Here is a 23187-nt window from a genome sequence, read left to right on the forward strand (position 1 = left end):
TATGACCAACCTAGACAGCATATTAAAAAGCAGAGACATTACTTTGCCAAAAAGGTCCATCTACTCAAGGCTGTGTTTTTTCCAGTGGTCACATATGGATGTGAGAGTTGGACTGTGAAGAAAGTTGCCAAAGAATTGATGCTTTTGAACTGTGATGTTGGAGAAGACTGTTGAGAGTCCCTTGGACTGCAAGGAGATCCAACAGTCCATCCTAAAGGAGTTCAATCTTGGGTGTTCATTGGAAGGACTGATGTTGAAGTTGAAATTCCAATACTTTGGCCACCTCATGCGAAGAGTTGATTCATTGGAAAAGACCCTGGTGCTGGGAAAGATTGAGGGCAGGAGAAGAAGGGGACGACAGAGAATGAGATGGCTGGATGGCATCACTGACTTGATGGACATGATTTTGGGTGAACTCCGGGAGTTGGTGATGGACAGGGAGGCCTGGCGTGCTGCGATTTACAGGGTCACAGAGTCAGACACGACTGAGCGACTGAATTGAACTGAACTGAATTGACTTAGTGGAAAGGGAAATAGGATGTGATATTCTGAATCCTCCGGCGAAGGCAAGGCAACCCACTCCAGTACTCTTCCCTGGAAAATCCCATGGTTAGAAGAGCTTGTTGGGTTGCAGTCCATGGGGTCGCGAAGAGTCGGACATGACTGAAGCGACTTAGTAGCAGCAGCAGCAGTGCTGAATCCTCACAGGGAAATAGTTCTGTCTTGAATATATATGCAGTGGGAGTGGGGAACTTCTCTTAAGCTTCCAAGTGATGTGGCATTGGCAGCTTAGAACAATCTCCTTAAATTCGATGGAGTGAATTTTTAAATGCTTGATGAGAACCCAATATCTAGGTAACAAAGATTAGTTACAAAATACCATAGAAGGTTGGGAATGTCTCCAGTGACTAATTAACAGTCAAATCCACTGCATTTCCTCACTGCATTAAAGCGTGCTTTGAATATATTTCCTAGTTAAATGATACTTTATACACCAAAAGACAAATTACCTTGTGAAGGTACTCATTGGAAAGCTTAAGGAATTGTTTCATTGCAAGTTTTCTACATGCCACTCAAACTACTGATGCTACTATTTTCCACTCTAGAAGAGAAAAATGTATTTAAATCTCATGTAACCGTAAAGGTTGCCATTCTAGTATACCAGAATTTAGCAAGACACATCTCTAGATTTGTTGAGACGTTCTTTTCCATTGAAGTCTTAAAAAAAAAATTCTCCTATTTACGTTCAGACACTCTTTTGACTAATGATAAGCACGTGCATATTAAACAATATTATATCTTATAGATTAAAAATGAAGTATTATTTAACATTTAAAATCACATTTTAAAAAAAGTCAGTTATGTGGGTGACCATGTGTTGTAATGCTGCAAAATGACGGTAAGCTATTCTGTAGCATATCAGCTAGTTGCTTGTATAACAGACTTCTCTTTAAAAAATAAGCATTTGCATTTTAAAAATCTCAGTTCCTTTTAATGTGAACTATTATAAATTTGTCACCCATGTATTCCTTAAATCTTTTATGAGAAGTTATTTATACTTTTGTTCTGTACCATTTCTTGCTCTAAAGAATTCTCTAATCTGTTACTTCTGTGTGAACAAAAACTTTTTATTTCTGCTAAAATTATCCTTCTAAACATCAAAACTCGTGTCTTTTAGATTTTCAGTCTATCTTTATGCTTTATGATTTGTGGATTTTGAAAGATTAAAAAAAAATCTTCTGTATCTTTGTCTAGTAGCCACAATTTCCTGAACTTAAAACTATTTCCGATTCATTGCCAGTGTTCCTTCTGCTATACCCTCTCATTTACATTTCTCAGAACTTCCTCCGGCTCTGTTCTGATCTTTCTTGAGATGTAGCAACCAGGAGTGCCAGATAGAAGCTCTGCATTGAGAATCGTGGCCTAGTGTAAATTCAGTGCTGGACGTGATGTTAGGACTGAATCTTCCACATTAGCGCTTCCTGACCTCTTTGCTGTCTGCACCACATATCCATTCCCATCAGTAACATTTTATTTACGTGCAGTGATTCTCCATGAAGCTGAATTTGAGACTAGGAATGGAGTGAGAATAGATAAACTCTTCCAGTGGGTTTTATAATCTCTGGTGGACTCTGTAGTTTTCAAAGGACCCCTAGAGATTCTGATTCTGACGTAGGCCCTTTACTCAACTAGCCCAAGCTCATTATTTTAAGGATGGGAATAGAAAATTGGAGATTTGAATGGTTTACCCCAAAGCATATATCTAGTAAATGGAAGAGGTGGTAAAATTAGGTGGTTTCCTTCTGAGAACAGTGTACAAATGGCAGTAAAAGTAACTTAGCCTATGTCATATAGTGTGCATACATACTCCTGAGCCTAATTTTAGTGACTTTTTTTGCCTTATGGTATTATGATAAATCATGTGAAACTCCTTGAAAATAAGTAAAAGATTCTTGTAGTATTTTGTAGTGTCCAGTGTAAATTTTCTAGATTTTTTTAAAAAAAGAATGAAATGAGTGATGTGGAGAACTGATACTTTTGAGCTGTACTCTGTTAGAAATATCATATAAACTTATATTAGTTTCAAAAATAAGACTATATATAAATACTGTGATTGTGATTTTTATTATAATAACATGAAGATAATTTGGACTTCTGTACACAGAATTTAGTTTTCTATATGTTCACTATTTTTAGTAGTTGATTATGATCATGGTAAAAAAATATGACACCAGATATTTGTGAATTTAAAAAATTCCCCAGGACATTTATTTATTAAAGTGCACATTTGCATCCTATAAATAAAATTAATTTCCTAGTATTTCACCAAATAAGGGAAAATCTTTTAAGCCACTGTATTTGTGGTGATTTGTCATTACAGCAGCAATGACCTGCTTATAACCACCATAAGAGAAATTATGGGAATGAGATACCATAGGTTTGGAAGGTGTCTGCACCCAGTTCTGTAAGGGAAGCAGAAATTAACCAGGAAAGGGAAAAGTCAGTGGGAGGATGGAGGCGTGAAGAAGGATATTTAAAGTAAAAAATAAAGCTCTAAATGTGAAATAGCGACCACTTTGAGGGTTAGTCGTTGGTTCCTTTTTGGACGTAGATAAAGCATGAGGCTTAGAGTGATTAAATAATCTTAGGAGAGGTAAGCAAGGCTCAGACCATGGAAAACCTAGGTGCCTTAAAGTGGACTTTAAGGATGATGAAAATTATGTGGGAGGAGGTGGGCACTGCCCTAGCTTTTACAGCTAGTCTGTGGTGGAGCCATATCTGCCTTGATTCAAAACCTGTATTCTTTTTACTGTCAGTTCAGTTCAGTTCTTTTTGCTTTAGTAACCGACAAAGTAGACGTCTCTTAACCATTGCCTAAAAGTTATTTTGCAGCAATTTCCTACAAAGTGAATATTTTTAAAGGACAATCTCTTTTCCCACCGATGACTAGTAGATAATTTGACAGTTTTATACTAAATGCCCTAGTTTCTGAATTCAGAATGTTCTGCTGGTTAACAGAGTGTGCTGCTGGTATTAATACAGCTCAGTGGATCCAGTACTGTCTAAGGTCAAGCGCTCATGATCCGCTTACCTCCCTTTTCCTTTGAAGCATCATTTTAGACTTTTCACCTCCCCTGCTAGGCTAGTCCTTCATGCTTGTTAAGTATATAAATGACTCTTACATAGAGACTCTCTGACTTCACCCATGAGGTTCTTAAACGTTTGTGTCCTCTTCCTTCTTCCCTAGTCTGGGCATTCTTAGGATTTAATAGAGCTAATCTGTAATGATGTGATTTTACATTAGCTGTTTTCCGCATAACCTGTTATGTACAGGCTATGTTCATCTTTATTCTTAAGAATATAGGACACTTATTATATAAAATGAAAGTGTTTGACTTCACTAAATTTTATAACTACTAAATTTTATGTGTTCTTAAAATAAGAATAGTCTAATAAATTTATAATTACTACATTTTGTATGAATGTTCTTAAAGTTAGAATCATTTGCTCCTGGTTGATTACTTGTGCATGTGTACTCCTTTAATCCTGATACTTTTTTTGGTGCAGCCTTTATTTGGTTATTCTTAGTATTTTTTTTTAGTTGATGTTTTAATAATTGAAAATATGGGCAGGGTTAAGTGGAAGACTAAACACCATCACCACCAACGATGCAAATTCTGGTGGATAACTTCTAATGATTAAAAAGAAATATATGCATATGATTAAAAATTCTTTAAAAATTGAAAGATTTATAATACAGTAATTTCCTCCAAACAAATGAGTTCTATTCTGAGAGCATGTTCATAAGCCCAATTTGCTTGTTAATTCCGATGAAGTTTGTGTAGGTACCTAACTAACCCAATCAGCTATATAGTACTGTATTGTAATAGGTTTATAATACTTTTCCCACAAATAATACACAAGAACAAGCAAACACAAAAAACAGACACTTTTAATTTTACTGTACAGTACCTTGAAAAGTTCAGTAGTCCCAGCTATATCACTGCTGCTTTTATGCTTGTTTCCAGTCATTCCGGGCTTAAAATAAAGGTACCATACTACCATACTCTGCACAGTACTGTGCAGTAAAGTACATAAGAACAACCACTTGTAGAGGATGCATGCACGCACATACAAAGTATGCCAGGCATGTGAACTAGCTTTCATGACTAGACATGGAAATGCGCATTTGCATCTTTGAAAGTTTGCAACCTGAGGTTCATGTGTAGGGGACTTATAGTGGTTCTCTCACTACTCAGCACAGCCCCCTCCCTAGGGGCAACATTTTTCCTCTCCTTGCTTGATCATGTTAATTCTATTTTTAATTTTTTGAGGACTTGCCATATTGTTTTCCATAGTGTCTGTATCATCTTATCATTGAATTCTTAGAGAAGCAGATATTCAATGTTGACAGTATTATGTCTGTCTAAGCATCATTAACAGCCAAGCACTGACATTTACTATAATTTTGTTTCTTTATTTCACCTGAAATTAATAATTGCCTTGTTTTTATATGCTTAGTTTTCTTTGCACCTATTGCTAATTCTTCCCACATTTTCCATGGCCTGACAGTACAATTTCCTACAAGGTCAATCACATTAAGCAGTCTATCACTTCTAATAATTTTTCTTGCAGACATCTCTTCTGGAGACAGTTTGCAAAGCCTCGTGCACAGCCATTATCCTAGGGATTTTCTGTGCTTTCCTCATAGGATCTCATGGAGTTTTTTGTTTATTTGTTTTTGTCCTTTTTTTTCTGTTAGGATGTGAAGTTGATTTTAATGTCATACTAATGTTAAGAGAGTGCAGACCTCAACATATTTGACATATGACACATAAGTTAAAATTACAGTACTTTTCACAAGCTTAACCTGTGTACCCATAATAACAACACCTGGGTTTGTCCACTTTTCAAGACTCTGTTTTGCCGGAGTGTCTTCTTTGTTAATTTTGCCAAACTGAAACAAGAAACAGAGCAGTTGGTATGATGAAGACAGGCATCATCTGATCCGATTTGAATACATAACCCTTTGTCTGAGATCTCCTTTCACCATTAATGTGAGGACCTGTTTGCTTCTCCATGTGTTGGATTTCTTGTTTTTATGCTTCTTAATATATTGTCTTCTTTCTGGATTTACGAACTGAATATTCTAGAGGCCTTTACTCTGTAGCTTCTTGAAAAGTGATATTTGGGAGGTAATTTTGAAGTCCTGTTATAAAAAGATATTCATTATTTTATACATGCTATTATAATGCTATAATAGTGACTTACTTGTAGCTCAGATGGTAGAGAATATGCCTGCAATGCAGGAGACTTGTGTTTGATCCCTGCGTCGTGAAGATGCCGTGGAGAAGGAAATGGCTACCCACTCCAGTATTCTTGCCTGGAGAATTCCATGGACAGAGGTGCCTAGTGGACTACAGTCCATGGGATCACAAAGAGTCAGACATGACTGAACAACTTACACAGAATGCTATAATAGACGCTGAGAAATATGGAGATGCAAAAGACTGCTTTTGCCTATTGTGTGTTTATGGAACTGGGAGAAAGACAAGAAATCTCTATGATATAGTTAAAAATAAAATGTAAGAGTGAGATAAGATCACAGTCTGAGGGTTTTTTCAGGATACATGTGATAAATTTCTGAAGAGGAGTTTTGACCTTTGATGAACTCTGGGCAAGGAAACCTAATTAGACTGAAATGTTTTGGAGGAAGTAATCCTTAACCCTTAAAGGACTGGAAGGATTTTGATAGGTGAAGATAGTCAGAAGGACATATTTTTTTCAAATTAGTATATTTATTTTAATTGGAGGCTAATTGCTTTACAATATTATGCTTGTTTTTGCTATACATTGATGTGAATCAGCCATGGGTATACATGTGTCCCCCATCCTGAACCCCGCCTCCCATATCCCTCCCCATCCCATCCCTCAGGTTTGTCCCAGTACACTGGCTTTGAATGTTTCAATGCATCAAACTTGGACTGGTGATCTGTTTCACATACGGTAATATACATGTTTCAATGCTATTCTCTCAAATCATCTCCCCCTCGCCTTCTCCCACAGAGTCCAAAAGTCTGTTCTTTATATCTTTTGCTGTCTTGCAAATAGGGTCATTTTTACCATCTTTCTAAATTCCATATATATGCGTTAGTGTACTGTATTGGTGTTTTTCTTTCTGACTGACTTCACTCTGTTTAATAGGCTCCAGTTTCATCCACCTCATTAGAACTGATTCAAATGTGTTCTTTTTAATAGTCGAGTAATATTCCATTGTGTATATGTAAAACCACAGCTTTCTTATCCATTCGTCTGCTGATGGACACCTAGGTTGCTTCCATGTCTTAGCTATTGCAAACAGTGCTGCGATGAGCATTGAGGTATATGTGTCTCTTTCAATTCTGGTTTCCTTGGTGTGTATGCCCAGCAGTGGGATTGCTGGGTCAGATGGCAGTTCTCTTTCAGTTTTTTAAGGAATCTTCACACTATTCTCCATAGTGGCTGTACTAGTTTGCATTCCTACCAACAGTATAAGAGGGTTCCTTTTTCTCCGCACCCTCTCCAGCATTTATTTTGTAGACTTTTTGATAGCAGCGATTCTGACTGGCATGACATGGTACCTCATTGTGCTTTTGATTTGCATTTTTCTGATAATGAGTGATGTTGAGCATCTTTTCATGTGTTTGTTAGCCATCTGTATGTCTTCTTTGGAGAAATATCTGTTTAGCCCATTTTTTGATTGGGCTGTTTATTTTTCTGGCATTGAGCTGCATGAGCTGCTGGTATATTTTTAAGATTAATTATTTGTCAGTTGCTTCATTTGCTATTATTTTCTCCCATTCTTAAGGCTGTCTTTTCAACTTGCATATAGTTTCCTTTCTTGTGCAAAATTTTTTAAGTTTAATTAGTTTCCATTTGTTTATTTTTGCTTTTATTTCCAATATTCTGGGAGGTGGGTCATAGAGGATCCTGCTGTGATTTATGTCAGAAAGTGTTTTGCCAATGTTTTCTTCTAGGAGTTTTATAGTTTCTGATCTTCCATTTAGGTCTTTAATCCATTCTGAGTTTATTTTTGTGTATGGTGTTAGAAAGTGTTCTAGTTTCATTCTTTTACAGGTGGTTGGCCAGTTTTCCCAGCACCTCTTGTTAAAGAGATTATCTTTTCTCCATTGTATATTCTTGCTTCCTTTGTAAAGACAAGGTGTCCCTATGTGCATGGATTTATTTATCTCTTGGCTTTCTATTTTGTTCCATTGATCTATAGCTCTGTCTTTGTGCCAGTACCATACTGTCTTGATGACTGTAGCTTTGTAGTATAGTCTGAAGTCAGGTAGATTGATTCCTCCAGTTCCATTCTTCTTTCTCAAGATTGCTTTGGCTATTTGAAGTTTTTTCTATTTCCATACAGATTGTGAAATTATGTGTTCTAGTTCTATGAAAAATACCATTGGTAGCTTGATAGGGATTGCATTGAACGTATAGATTGCTTTGGGTAGTATAGTCATTTTCACTATATTGATTCTTCCAATCCATGAACATGTCATCTTTGATTTCTTTCATCACTGCAGAAGGACATTTTTATGTAAGTATACAATTTTTATGTGGACATGGTATTACAAATATTCTAGAGGAAAAGGAACCTCCCACTTTGATTTGAATCATTGGACTGAACTACACGGTAAAGTTGGAAAAGTAAATTAGTGATAGATTATTGGAGAAGGCAATGGCACCCCACTCTAGTACTCTTGCCTGGCAAATCCCGTGGACGGAGGAGCCTGGTAGGCTGCAGTCCATGAGGTCGTTAAGAGTTGGACATGACTGAGCGACTTCACTTTCACTTTTCACTTTCATGCATTGGAGAAGGAAATGGCAACCTGCTCCAGTGTTATTGCCTGGAGAATCCCAGGAATAGTGGAGCCTGATGGGCTGCCGTCTATGGGGTCGCACAGAGTCGGACACGACTGAAGCGACTTAGCAGCAGCAGCAGCAGCATGGAGGATTATTATTTAGTTACAGGAAAGCAATTTCAATTTGTTCTGTAGGGAGCCAAACACTGTTGGAGATTTTTCAGAAGTAAGTGTTGAGATGAGGCTGATGACATTCCAGAATGTTATGTAAATGGGATCACAGTATGTAGCTTTTATGTCTGGTTTCTTCTACTTAGCAAAATCATTTGAGGTTCCACCCATGTTGCATCCTTCATTAGCATTTAGATTTTTATTGCTCAGTAGTATTCCATTATGTGCATATGCCCCAGTTTATCTACTTATGGGTTGATGATATTTGAGTTATTATCAGCTTTAGACCATTATGAATAATGCTGCTATGAACATTTGCATTTAAATTTTGTGTGGACATGTGTTTTCATTTCTCTTGGGAATAAGATTCCTGGCTTGTATCTTTAAGTGCATGGTTAATCTTATTAAAAACTGACAAACATTTTCAGGATGGCTGTACCATTTTATACTCCTACCATCAACTGTGAGAGTTGCAGTCATTACACTTTGTAATGTTACCAGGAGTTGGTTTGGTCATTTTCTTAAAGCCATTCTACTATGTAGTGATAGCTCATTGTGGTTTGAGTTTACATTTTTCTGATGATTAATGATGCTTTGCATCTTTTCATGTGTTTTTTTTTTTTTTTGCTATTCATTTATCTTCCATGTTGATATGTCTACTTAAATTTTTCATCCATTTTTTAAATGAATGCATTTATTGATATGTAAGAAAGATGCTTGTTTCTTGTAAATTCAAAGAATGCAGAAAAGTTCTAATAGGAAAGTAAACCACACTAGAATCCAGCACCTGGAACTATTTTAATGTTAAGTTAGTGTGCCAGACCTTTCTCCCTCTGTCTGTATATACAGATGGATGAATACTGATGAATGGATGAATGAGTGGATGGACAGTTGGAAAAAATATGTACGTAAAATCTTATTACATGTGCTGATTTTTAAATTGTGGTATAGTTCATGAAATTCACCCTTTTAAAGTGTACAACCAAGTGGCTTTTAGTGTCTTTTCCCTGTTGTGCTTCATCACAACACTCTTAATTTCAGAACATTTAATCACTCCCCAAAGAAACCCACAACCCAAAACCCAAATCCCTGTTTTCTTTTACCTTCCAGTCCTCCTCAACAACTAATATATTTTCTCCTTTTATGGATTTGGTGCTCTTAAATATTTCATGTACATGAAATCACAAAATATATGGCCTTTTGTATCTGCTTTTTTCACTTGGCAGAATGCTTTCAAGGTCCATCCATATTGAGCATGTATCAGTATATCATTCCTTTTTATGATGCAATAATATTTTGTGGATGAATATACTACATTTAGTTTAGCACATCCTCTCTCAATTGATGGATATTTGGGTCAATTCTATTATTTGACTCTTCTAAATAAGTAATGCTGGATTTGTGTACAAGTTTTTGTGTGGATATTTATATTCAGTTCTCTTGAGTTTAAATACTTATGAGTGAACTTGTTTGTGTCCATTCATAAATTAAGTTGTTTTCTTTTTATGGAGCTTTGAGATACATGAAGTTTTACAGATTGGGTTTACAGGTATGTGTATCTCTTAAATCGTGCAACTTCAAGATATATGCTTTAATTTTTGGTGTAAATTTAATGAATGCTTTATAAAAACTGGACTGTCTGATGTCTTCTGAATATTATTATGTGAGCTTAAAGAACCAATTTGTATTGATATGAAGTGTTTAAAATATATAAAGTAAGTCTTTTAAATTTTTTATTTGTATCTTAACCATTTATTCAGATATTACTTCTTTCTAGAATTCATTTTGTCATGTGTATGAATATTTATTGATATTACCTTTTGAGTGTTGGTGGAAGTCACTCAGTCATGTCTGACTCTTTGGGACCTCATGGACCATACAGTCCATGGAATTCTCCAGACCAGAATACTGAAGTGGGTAGCCCTTCCCTTCTCCAGGGGCTCTTCCCGACCCAGGTATCAAACTCAGGTCTCCTGCATTGCAGGTGGATTCTTTACCACCAGGGAAGAATAAAATGTATGGGGACTAACTTAATGTACAATTACGAGTTGTAAAATGTGATGATTATTTTATGATATGATATGATTTTGTTAATATTTATATCTCTCACCCACTCCTTCCTCTCAAAATTTACATTACTATTAAGGATTATTCAAGACACACATAGAAACAGATCTTCTAGTTACATTAGGTACTTAAATAAAGGTTGCTTAGAGGCTGTGTGTTAATTTTTCTTGAGGATGTGCTTGCTGTGGCCTGTCACACTGTAAGTAATGAAGATGTGCCTGTCATTTTGTTACTTGCAGCATTGCTGACAGACAGAGTGCCTTGGAGGCTGAGCTAAGGACAGTGCAAAGCTCTCGCAAGGATCTGGAGAACTTCCTAAAGTGGATACAAGAAGCAGAAACCACAGTTAATGTGCTTGCGGATGCCTCTCAGCGGGAGAATGCTCTTCAGGACACTGTCCTGGCCAGAGAACTCACACAGCAGATGCAGGCAAGTGCATGGGAAACTGTGCCTTCTATTTTAATTTTTGCCATCCTCTTTTGATCCATCTAGATGCAAAATTTATTACAGTTTACAGGTGAGGCTATCACCTTCTTCAGTTATGAAATCCATACTCCTCTGTGAATAGTTGGTTTCCTCACTTCCATAGAAGTGAGGTCTATGAAATACTCTTAGTTAATCATTAAGGAAAAAAAAAACAACACCTTGTTTTATGGAAGTGATAATTATTCATTTAGACTTATAAGCTCATAACTATTCTATTTTCTGTCATCTTAAGCCCTATTACAGTTAGCCTTATTGAGACCTGATTTATCAGGGCATTTCCTTTTAATATGAAGTTGTTTCTTTGTTCGTTTATTGTAAATACTTAATATAAAAGCTGCAAAGGCCCTGTGGCTTAGTTTACAACCAAGACTATTAGGCTTGAAGGTATTGCTTTTATGTCTTTAGCTTGGTAACTATAATTGTAAATGCAGTCTGAGGTTCAAATTTTCTTCCACATGAAATATGATAATACAAAATCTTTCCTTTAAAAGAATTTTTGAGGAATCTTGTGAAGCATGTCTGAATCTTTTTTCTGCCCTAAGTGCAACTCTTCAGTGCCCTTGAATTTCCCATTTTATTTGTGCACAATGACCTATTCTTGCCAATCACAGGCCTTCTCACTTAGAATTCAGTCTTAAACCAGCTTCATTGGAAAAGTCTCCTTTTTTACCAGAGTTTTACATCTGATTACTTCTTTGTGCTGTGTCATTTTCACAACATTTTGACAGGTATTATTTCTGATGCTTGTGTACTCATGATCCATTGTCATCTGATGCCTGTCTCCTCCTCTCCTAGTTGATCATGTGGTTCTTCAAGGGCAGAGATCACATTATTCTGCACTGTTGCCTATGCAGAGCTCTGTGTGGAAATTCTAAGTAAATACTGACAGCTGCCCTTGGGCCCTAAAACCTCATCATTATGAAATACAGTGTGATGACCTTTTTTGAGTCCTTTCTTAGAAAATCTTTTCCCTCAAAACATCAGAATGTTAGATATTTGGGTCTGGATGAAGGGTCCAGAAACTTTCTTGGAACACTTCTGATTCTTACAAATTTTCTCTGTTTGGAAATTATTATCATTAAAAAGTTATAAAAATTTTAAAAAGACCCTTTTGGAATAGACTTATTAATAACTTATTCCCATGCATATTGACTATTAGAGTGTTTGATGGTTGAATTCTCAAGATTAATTCAACAAAAGTCTGTTTACTTACATTACTTCTTATATTTTATTCATTGATTCATTACATAATACCCTTGGGTCTTGATAATGAGAATGAGCAGGCAAATGTTGAAGATAAATCTGTTCTTTTTGTGTGTGTTTTGTCTTACCCTCTGGAGTCCTATGAAGTCACTATACATGTTAATTGATAAGATATTTAGCTATCATCTCATGCTTAGAGGGTTATGGAGAGCTCTGAATGTGGCTGTATGCTAGAATATATTATTTTTTTATGATTTAATGATAAATCTGACCCAATAATGCTCATGGATACTCAATTTATATAATGATGTTAAACTCAAACATACGCAGGTTGTGCGTTTAAGAAGGTAACACTTTTAGACAATGAATAAAGGAGGCTTGAAGTGAACCTTGATGATGAGCACCAGTAAAACACAGACCTATTTTGGAGTTTAATAATGTCTTTAAATACATTTTATCCTGGGATATATTTTTGCATAGCCAAAAATTCTTCTCAATATTTAATGAATTATTCAAATTGTGGAAAAAATACATATAAATAGAGATGTTTAAAATCTTTTTGAATAAAAATAACTAACACAGGACTACTTGTTTTATGGCAACCAGCATCAGGAAAAAGAGGTTACTGACTAAAGAGGTTACTGTTATACATTATAACATGAATGCTAAATGCTTCTTGAAACTAATTTAATGTTGCTAAAATAATCTATTTTGTCTCATAAGAAATAATAAAGAGGGCATTTATTAAAAGCTTATTAACATTTCTCTACCTAAAGATAAGCACATTCATTCATTTATGGTTTGGATGTTTCATATTATGGTAGTTTGCATGAGTTTTCACTCCCTTGCTTCTTTGTTAAATGCTCTTAATTTTAAAACATTCTCTTCACTTTATTAAAAAAAGAAAATCGATGGCTTTGCTTTTTGCTTTGGGTACCTTATAGGTAGATGATTTTTAGACTTAGTACCATTTGCTTAGTATTTCTTATGCAATAGAATTTTAATTTTCCTTTGGAGTTTTGTTTTAATGACTCTCCTTTTGTGTGAGTGAACAGGCAGTTAAAAATGAAAACTTATTTGGAAATGGAAAGATATTTGTTGAAGAAAAAGAATGAGGGAAAGCACTTAGAGTTATAAAACTCATGTTCTGTTGGTGTGCTGATGGTGGTGGAGGACATGTGTGCACAAAACGATGGAAAAAGGACCTCGGCAAGTGTGTGCTCTGTGTACCAGGGCTGTATGTAGAACTGCTTACGTGACATATTCTCTAGTTGTACTTGCTCTGTGTCTTAACACAGTGGGATGCAAGGCCATGGGAATATTTCATGAAGGTGAAGAAATTTATTCTGTATTTGGTTTAAGGTGAATTTGGGTAACTTTTGATAAAGCATAGTTTGGAAGCACATGGGAAGATGAAGATTAATTTCTGGGAGTATGCCATGATACATACCACTTCTGATAAGAATAAATGATCACTTGGACTTATGAATTTATGTTTCATTGCCCTGCTGTGCAGCAGTTAGGTTTTTCTCCTCAGCGGAGAACTGTTGGCAAGAGAAAACCTGATCTTTTTGGAGACAAAAGGTCTTGGAGAGCTGAGTGGTCCAGATCATAGAGAGTCTTGTATGACTTGCCAAGTATTTTGTATTTTAATCTGGTGGCAATGAAGAGAAGTCTTTAAAGAATATTAAGCAAGAGAGTGATACAGTGGGACTTTATTTTGTAGGAATCTAACTGATGACTTTATGAAGAATGTGTTTGAATTGGGCAAGACTGATAGCCAAACAGGATACTCCAGCCATCTGGTCAGGGATGAAAATGACTAGAAATGAGACAAGATGGGTGAAGAGACTTAATGACTTGATAGTATGAATAGACTAAGGGCGGGAGAAGGCTTATGGACAAAGAACTGATAGATGGTGTCAGAATCTGAGATTGGGGACGACAGGAAAAGAAAAAGTCAGGGAAGCAGGGCAAGTTAGTGCAGAGTATGATGGTGAGTTCCATTTGGACTGCGTGGAAATGAGGCATCTGAGGAATGTTCAGGAGAAGATGCCTGGCACACAGCTGTCACCGTGGATCTGTATTCAAATGAGAGAACTTGACCAAAGATGCACAGACTTTTTTTTTTCGCTTTTGAATGAAAGCCAGTTTGTCTATTAATTCAAATGCATTTACTCTTTAATTTTCCTGCCTGTATTCTAAGGTATTATTATCATCACCTTAATTATATTTCAAAATATAAGCTTTAAATTTCATCAGTACCAATTAATTAACATGCTTTGATTCTTTCCTGAGTAAAATTCTGTTGCCCTGTGCCTTTCTGGGGTTGCTGTTTTTACTCTCTAATAATATATGATTTGGGATTATTCTGTTTTTGTTTCCTGTGTTCTCTTTCAGCCTAAATTGTATCCTCTTTACCATAGGCGTAGGCTTTGGTTGTTTAGATCATTTCAGATCTTGTCTGTTACCCAGCTCTCTGGTGTTTAGGGAGTATTACCTGTACTGTAGAAGCTTCACCTGTTGGTTCAGGGACAGGAATTACAACTTCATTTTTTCTAACAGCTTTTTAACATTCCACATACCCTACAATCCTTCTGTTTCATCCCTTTAAGTTGTATAATTGAATTGTTTTTACTGTATTCACAGAGCTATGCAACCTTTATCATAATCAAATTAAAACATTTTCATTACCTCAAAAAGAAACCCTATACCCCTTGGCTATCAATCCTCTGTTGCCAATTCTCTGACCCTCAAATAATTACTAATCTACTTCCTGTTTCTATATATTTGCCTAAAAAATTGCTAGTTTTAATCACCTCATTCTTTGATGACCTCTTCCGAGTTGGGCTTTGTATAGATATTTTGATGTTAGACTCTCCAGAAGGAGGCAGTATAGGTTCTCAGTATACAGCTGCTGGGAAAAAATTGACAAACAGAAACTCAAAAAAACGCTGCTTGATAAACGCAACCCTCTAAGACCCACTTTAGGACTTTAAATCATGCTAAAATGAAGGATTAAGAAGGCAGACAAAGTAAAAGATGAGAAACGAATATTTTTAAATGCTGCCTTTCTTTTAAAGAATCATGACAGTGATGCAGAAAGGTGAAAATGCAGACTTACCCGGGTTATTAATTTGAGCAGGACATAATGAGAAACGTCTGGCTTCTATTTCTGGCTGTGCCCTTTAACCTGGTCATGGAATCATTCTGGGTTATTTTGCTTATTACCTAACAGTACTTTACCTCAGTTGATATTTACTGTGGTATTCAAAAGCTGAAGTATTTAGAAAATGCATCTGAAATATATACACATAAACATAAGACCTCAAAATTCTGTACTGGGTGCTTCTGTCTGTGTGACATATACATCATGTCTTACATTTCTTACTTCTAAAATTAAAACAGCTTTGTGGCAAATAAAACAAGATCATGAAGATACTAAGGGGAAATGTGGTAATTTGAATGTTAGTAGTCAATTACAGATTTTGTTTTGTTTTGTTTTTTTATTAACCTTACTGTGTAATTAGGGGAGTCTTAACCTGACATTAGAAATTAGATTTCTGATGGCTTTCCTCTTAGCTAAGCAGGCATCTGAGAGCCTGTGGACGACTCTGCTTTTAGGGGATCTTAGGTAAAGTCCCCTGCATGTATTTTTTGTTTTGTTTCAGATGGTCTTGTTCTGAGACCTGCGTGGAGGGGATTTATTAACACTTAACGTCTGGGCTGATATCCTTTGAGTCAGGTCCCCTTCTGTTCTGCTCGAGATTTGTCATGGGCTCTATTCACTCATCCCATAGAACACAGCCAGAGCTGCGTTTAGTCGGGTAGCGAACGCATCTTTCTTTAAAGTGAGAGAGTGAATGCCACTGGATCGCTTAATATAAACCTGCTACAAGGCATGCATCTTGGTGATGTGTTGAATCTCTGTTCCCCGGGGATATCTGCTTTGTATCTGCAGCTTTAATGTTTCACTTAATATCCTTTTTGGCTACTGAGCGCTCTCCTCTCCCAGCAGCAGGCAGCGTTTGGCTGCCCAACAACTTGCCTCATTGTCTGGCTGTGCTGGGCTGAGCAAGTCCTGGCTGTGTGCATCTGCTGGGGGCTTTCTGGGTGGCGTTTGTGCATGTTTTTTAAATTGAGAAGAAGTTGAAGGAATACCAGCCTCCTTCTGCCTAGCACCTAAGTCCCCTGTATTTTTCAAATGCTTTCTTGAAAACGAGCATGCTCAGAGAACTGGCAAATCATTGTCCAGTGACCGGGAGGAAATGATCATTGCTCTTCATTTATAATGCAAATTCTGAGGTGTCTGCAGAAGTGTGGTAAACTTAAAATGATGGCTGTGGTGAGAACGTCTCTGCAGAAAGTTGTGGTTTTGTTACATCGTTTACAAAGGATGGCAGTTTCTTCTCCTCGGTATCAGAAGCTCTGTAAGGTAACTGAGTGATTGAAAATGAGGATCTCTGGTGTCAGACTATTCTACTGTTTTTCTGGCTCTAAAATCTAGTCTTTCAGGGTTCTTATCAAGGAAAGATTCCTTTTCTTAGTGACTGACTGTAGAAGCTGTTGAAGTGAATTGCTTAACTACATTTTGTTTCAGAATCAGGGGCAAGTACTATTTTAGTGCCTATTTTATTTTGTAATTGACAAAATCTTGTGTTTTGTAAAGGACTAGTGAACTGTTTGGAGGAAATAATAGCAAAAACTACATTCATTAAGACCTGTTACCTCTGAGGTACTTGTGGTCTTAATACTAAATGGGCAATTAATTTTACATAAATGTCAGTAGATTTTTAAAAAGTTTAAAATAATCTTTTAGTAGATTCATTAAAAACTGTTCATCTCTTTATAGTTCATTGTTTATCAATTAAAAAATTAAAACACATTTTAGAAACTACCGTGAGAAACACATCTCATGGTAAAATATCCCCCATATTCCTGAATCTTCATATACTATAGTTAAACATGAAGAACTGAATTTTGTTTGGACAGGTGGATTTAAGTACACTTTGAGAAGGCAACTTGTTTAACAGTTGCAAATTTCGAATACTACGTCATCCTAAACCATTGAATGAGCTTCTATATATTTTTTAAGTTAGCTATTGTATTTTTGATCATTGTTTTGTTTTATGTAAACTATGTTCGTACTTTCTTATTACTTTTGTCAGAAATTGGAGTGATTTGGTATGAAAAAGGAAGGGGGTGTTATAACTGGAATGCTGAAGAAATTTATCCAGCACCGCAGTACAATATTCCTCCTTCATATCATGTTCTTAGTACCATTCCCGAGAATGTATCTTGTTGCCCTGTTAGCCAAAGTCATTTATAATTCAAACAGCTGTCTCTAGGACGATGTTACTTTTCTGACATCATAAAATATGACATGTCTGAGCACCTGAATCGTGCTTATTATATGGCAGTGGATTAGACAGGGGAAAGCAGAATTCTTTTAACTTTACCATATATATATTGTTGTTTCTTACATTTTGGCCAATTAAATGTATTTCTGTCTGGAATCTTTTTTTTTTTGAAAAGTTTCAGCAGACAGATTATGGTGATGGGCATTCTTTGCAGAAATAGAAGCGTTTTCATTTGAAGTTCATCAAAACTTAATACAACTTGTAAAAATTCATAAATCATTTATTCAAATGTTTTGTGTTTTGGTTCACTTCAGATAATAAGTTTATCCTGGTGAAATGTTTATATAGTTCGTAAATAGGCAGTTCTGATAATAGAGAAGAAAAGCTCACTCACTAACTCATTATTTTATCATTTTATCTGTAAGTATGAATATATAAAACATCCTGTTTCATTAACTGGATCTTTTTTCTCATCTATTTGTATGTGTACTTTCACAAAATTAGATAGTTTCCTCAAGTCATGTGACCAAGGTATTAAGATGGTCTTAAGATGAAAGGCAGAAGTTCAAATACTGGAGAAGTTTGCTTAGTTTCATAATTACTTCTCAAATTAGTACAACTTGAGTTAATAAAGTCCTTGAATAAGTTAGTTCCCAACTAAAATACTCTTTGGGCTGACTTCTTGAGATTTTAATTTCCTAAAGAAACCACTACAATTTAAATGTTTAGAATCGAATGTTACTTTTTTCTCTTAAAAAATTAAAATTTGCATTATTCTCAGTTAAGATGTTTATCTTTCACATTTTTTTTTCTCAAAAGTAAAATTAACAACTGTCCAGATAATGAAATAAGAAATAAACAATTCCAGTACTTTCCAGCAGGTGTCAATGTAAGTCAGTGATATATGAAATTTGGCTGAAGAACTAGATACCTAAAATAGGAAGTGGCAAATTACTAGGAAATAAATCACTTAGTAGTGGATATATTTTATTTGCTTGGTTAAGAACTGATCTTAATTACTGAACTATATTAACTCATATAATGTAAATAAAAATTTTGGTTGCAGAATTGCATATTAATAAACAACTGCCATCTGAAATACTGGCATAAGTGAAATATCTATACCAACCAAAAGTACTTTATTGTATTTTAATTATCAGTAGTGTTCTGTGTATAATACTTAAAAGTTTAAATAAGTTTGGTGTTTGTTTACTTTAAGACACTGTAAATTTTTTTCCCCTTACATTTTAAATGCTATCATGACTATCGCTTCCTATGCCTCCTACATTCTCTAAATTTAGTTTCTTAGAAAGGAAATGCTCTAAGTTGCAGTGTTTCTTCATAAAAATATAGAGGCAGTCTATTGTAAGTACATTTACAGATTTAAATGAATTGGAAATAGTGTTGAGAAAATGACTATTTTAAATTCATATTTGTGTTTTGAAATCCAGTTTATCCCTCTTTCACATTTTTATTTAGGATCTCTGTTTTTACATATTAAGTGGAAATTTAGCCTTCATCAGACCTGTTCCTTTCTGATACTGCCTCTTTCTTTGCTTACATTTATATGCCTTTTATCTATAAGAAAATAGCTTATGTAGGACAGAACTGGAAATTTGTGTTGAATATGCTCTCTCTTTTTTTTTCCCTGTATGTTTTGAAGATTAGGGAGAAGTGAAAAGAAACCCTTGGAATTTATAACTCTTTGGAGTTAAAATATACTTTTTCCCTTCTCTTCACCTATTTACACTTTCACTAGTATTTTTGACACTTAAAATATTTCTTTCTGGTTATACATAAAATTTAGACAGGAAACTGAAAAATAAGTGCTGCTTACTTGAAGGTATAATTAACAACATTGAAATTGCCCTGATGACCTAAAATCACCTTATGCTGGATGCTAATTTTTCCAGATTTGGTTTTGATTGCTTAGTTCCTTTAAAATATTAATGACTATCAAGATATTTTTTCTCCTAATAGAGTACAGTAAAAGCAAAGGTAAATGTAAATGATTAAAAAATAAAATATACTTTTATTTGTTTTCATTGTCATCTGATTACTTGGGCATATTTCATCACTAAATCTTTGCACTAGAAGCTGAATAAATTTATGTTTTATAGTGCCATTCTCTTCCTTAGTGCCAACTTTCATAAAATATTTGTTATGAAAATATTTGAAGACATGGTGAAGGCAACTGTTTGTAGATTGAGACATTAACCATTATATAAAAATGAGAAAAATATAAAATTAGTGTTATAAACTGGATTCCTCATGATTTAAGCATTTAAAAAATTAGTAGAGTATACTTTCTACTATTCTTTTCTTGCAACCCAGTTGGTTGTCTTTTTCTTCCTATGTGATAATATACACACACCATTTTGGTAACTACTGATTCATCCTTACAGTGAAACTCTGACTATTCTTAGCCCAGTCTTCTGGAGGACTCAGATTTTCAGAACTGTACTGATCTCAGTCCTTTCTGAAAAACCATGTCTTCTGTGGTACCAGAGCGGCTGCTTCTGAGTACTTTGTGAACAATAGAGACGGGAAGATGCCACCCAGAAATCGGGATTGATAGGTGATGTCTACAAATGTCTTGTGCTGGTGTAGTGTGTGTGTTTGCATGAAGACAACAGAGAGCCATGTGGAAGCTTACGGTGCCAAAAAGCAAGGGTATATTATGACAGAGGTGCATAATCTCTGATTAGAGTTTCAGATTCACTGATGAATTAAGTTTATGTACCACTTCTCATCTACAGTGGGGGCTCCCTTTATTTAGAGGTAGTTAAGGTTGATTATGCATTTTTAGAGAATATAGAGAGTGGAATGGCATATCTTCAAATGATTTACACTCCATATAGCTAAATTTTATATTTCTTATTCCCTTAAATGTCGTCTTTTGCAGGTGGAAAATTTGCAGTTGTTGAATAATTAAATCCTCCAGTGTTCTAGGGTGATAGAACTTTACTTTGTCTCTATTTGAGTGTTGAGATGTAGATATTTGATGGTCATCTCTTAGATTCCCTCAGTTTCTTTCTATAATCGACTCATACACATATTGTTTGAACTCTAAGAATGGTCAGTCATGGTCTCTTGCCTGGAGGTAGAACTCCGGTTGATCACATGAACACTCTCTCTTCTTGGTTGTATGATAAACACATTTTGGATAGTTCAAAAAATTTGGAAGCCTGAAGTATTTAATGGGAGGAAAATGCCAAATGTGGAAGGACTTACTTATATCTTCCCCATCTCCATCAGTGTGCTGGGTCTCTTGCCTCAAGGCTGTATGGACACCTGGGAAGTTTACTCTCACTGTTTCTTTCTCAATGGGTTCAGATTACAGCTTAAAGTGCAGCGGGTCAAGAAAGACAGTATCTACCTCCCTATTTGTCATCAGATATTTCCTTCTGGCTTTAAAAAGCAGCAGCACTATTTATATGACTTCCTGATCTGTATTTTACATCGCTCCTCAAGTCAATGTGTATCTCAAAATTATTTTTAAAAAGTTATCAAATTAACATTTTGTTATTCAGAAAACTCATGCTATCAGTGACTTTTAGCTAAAGCAGCATAATCAGATATGAGGTAATGGTTTTCCAATTAACTAAAAAATAATTGAAACTATTCTACAGGTTTGCCTTCTAAATTGTTTTTTTTTTAACAGCCAGGATATCATTATTTGCTTAGGTCTAGATTTGTAATCTAGAAATCGGGGACAAACAGCCATTTTGACAGCATTGGTAGAGCATTATGACTATGGATAAAAGATCTCCTTTAGAGTATTGAAATTTTAAACTAAAATATTGGTGATTTGTGTTTAGCCTAGGGATAAAGTTTATTAAACTTCAAGGGGAAATTTCCAAGAGGAATGCACTGATAGATTTTAAATGTACAGACATTATCTACTCCCCCTAGTAGTGACTGTGAGCACTTCCTGCTTCTCTTGGTATATTTGGTAGTTTATTTTTAGCCCTCTAAAATAAGCAATTAGTAGAACTTCTACCATAGAGATAGAAGAATAGAGAAAAATTCATGCTATGGTAGCTTGCTCAGTTTCACAAAGTATATTCATTTCTGGGCAAGGTAAATGAATCCAAATAATTGAAATTGGAAAGCATGTGAAGTGCATCAGAGGATTTCTTTTCATTTTTCTTCTTCTAGTTTGTTCAGTTCTGTGAAATACTAGAAGATTAATTTATAACAAAGCTCACTTATAAAAGCAGAAAGAACCTTTAAATGCTTAATAAATAATAAGCCGATATGAATGTATGGCTAGATAAAGCTTAAGTAAGAATTTTGGAAAAGCATCAAATGGAAGAACACATTGAACTGTTTCCACAATAGACTATTTTGCTTTAGGAAAATTGAAAGAAAAGTGGTCAAACACAGCAATAAAATAACTTCAAGCTTCCATGACTGAAAAAAGTCTTTTTACTACTGGTGCAGTTTATTTGTATTTTTAGAGTGTGTGAGAATTTACAGTGTATTTTCTCATATATTTTGTCATTAATACATATGGCATTAATTAACTACTGCATGATTATTTTTCCTTAAGAGCAAGGTAGGAAAGAAATTTGTCACTATTCCCATTTAGCAAGTGGAGAAACAGATTTTATAAATTGGCAGGTTAAGAAATATGTCAGTAATTGCTCAGCTAATATGTGATACAACCTAAACTAAGCACAGTCTTTCTGATTCCAGATTCAGTGTCTTTTTACACTTAATTTCAGATAGTTTTAGGAATTATATGGGACTAGAATGAACCATGCATTATTGAAGGTATAGAAAGAAGTCACATTAACTAAGTAATAGTATTATTTCTAAATTTATGTACATTTCATTTTCAGTTATACAAATTTCTGCTAGTATCCTTTAAGACATGAGCTAGAGAATCCTGGAGCAAGAGGAGATGTTGGAAACCATTGAGTTCAACCATTTCATTTTACAGATGAGGAAACAGATCATCTATAATGATTGCTTTATTGCTGCCAGTTCTGTGAGGCAGAGATGTAGTTGTTTTCTCCTAGAAGTTTAAGCAAAGTGAAATATGTTCTTTTTAAAGATATTTTGATATTTGAGTTCTGGCTATATAACTGTAAGAGGATAAAGACTTTGTTCTTATTGAAATTGGTTCATTGGATGCTTTTTTAATAGGCTCATTTTTTGGGTCTAAGAAGATGGATTGATTCATTTTAACGCAAATTAATACAGTTGATTTTGGTTTTTGATTCATAATTTAAAGTTTCTGTACCAAAAGTATTGAATTTTTTGCTTGAAAACATTATCTGAAATCACATTTACTCAGAATTCAGAATTTTTTAAAAATGAAGTTGGGTGTGCGCCTACCTAGCGTGGAGATTCTGGGCAATTTGCAATCCTCATGCCCGTGTGATTGTGATATGAAAGCAAAGGAATTGTTAGTTATGATTAAGTTTTCTCTGGAATTCTATAACCTTCTTTTTAAACATTACACACCATTAATTTTTCTCCATGTCATTAAACATTTTGTTGTATTGTGATTTTTTTTAATGGGATAAATATAAATTCTATTG

The 23187-nt window shown here is 35.0% G+C and overlaps 1 protein-coding gene across 8 annotated transcripts in view; it reads left to right on the forward strand.

Annotated features, from left to right (window-relative positions):
- UTRN (utrophin) overlaps nt 1–23187 on the forward strand; it is a 556454-nt gene that overhangs the window by 290172 nt on the left and 243095 nt on the right. For all 8 annotated transcript variants that reach the window (XM_013966586.2, XM_018053300.1, XM_018053301.1 and 5 more), the window contains one exon: nt 10826–11015. In XM_013966586.2, the coding sequence (XP_013822040.2) occupies nt 10826–11015 (190 nt within the window). The remainder of the gene's footprint in view (nt 1–10825; nt 11016–23187) is intronic.

Source organism: Capra hircus, chromosome 9 (genome assembly GCF_001704415.2).
Source record: "Capra hircus breed San Clemente chromosome 9, ASM170441v1, whole genome shotgun sequence".
NCBI classification, from domain to species: domain Eukaryota; kingdom Metazoa; phylum Chordata; class Mammalia; order Artiodactyla; family Bovidae; genus Capra; species Capra hircus.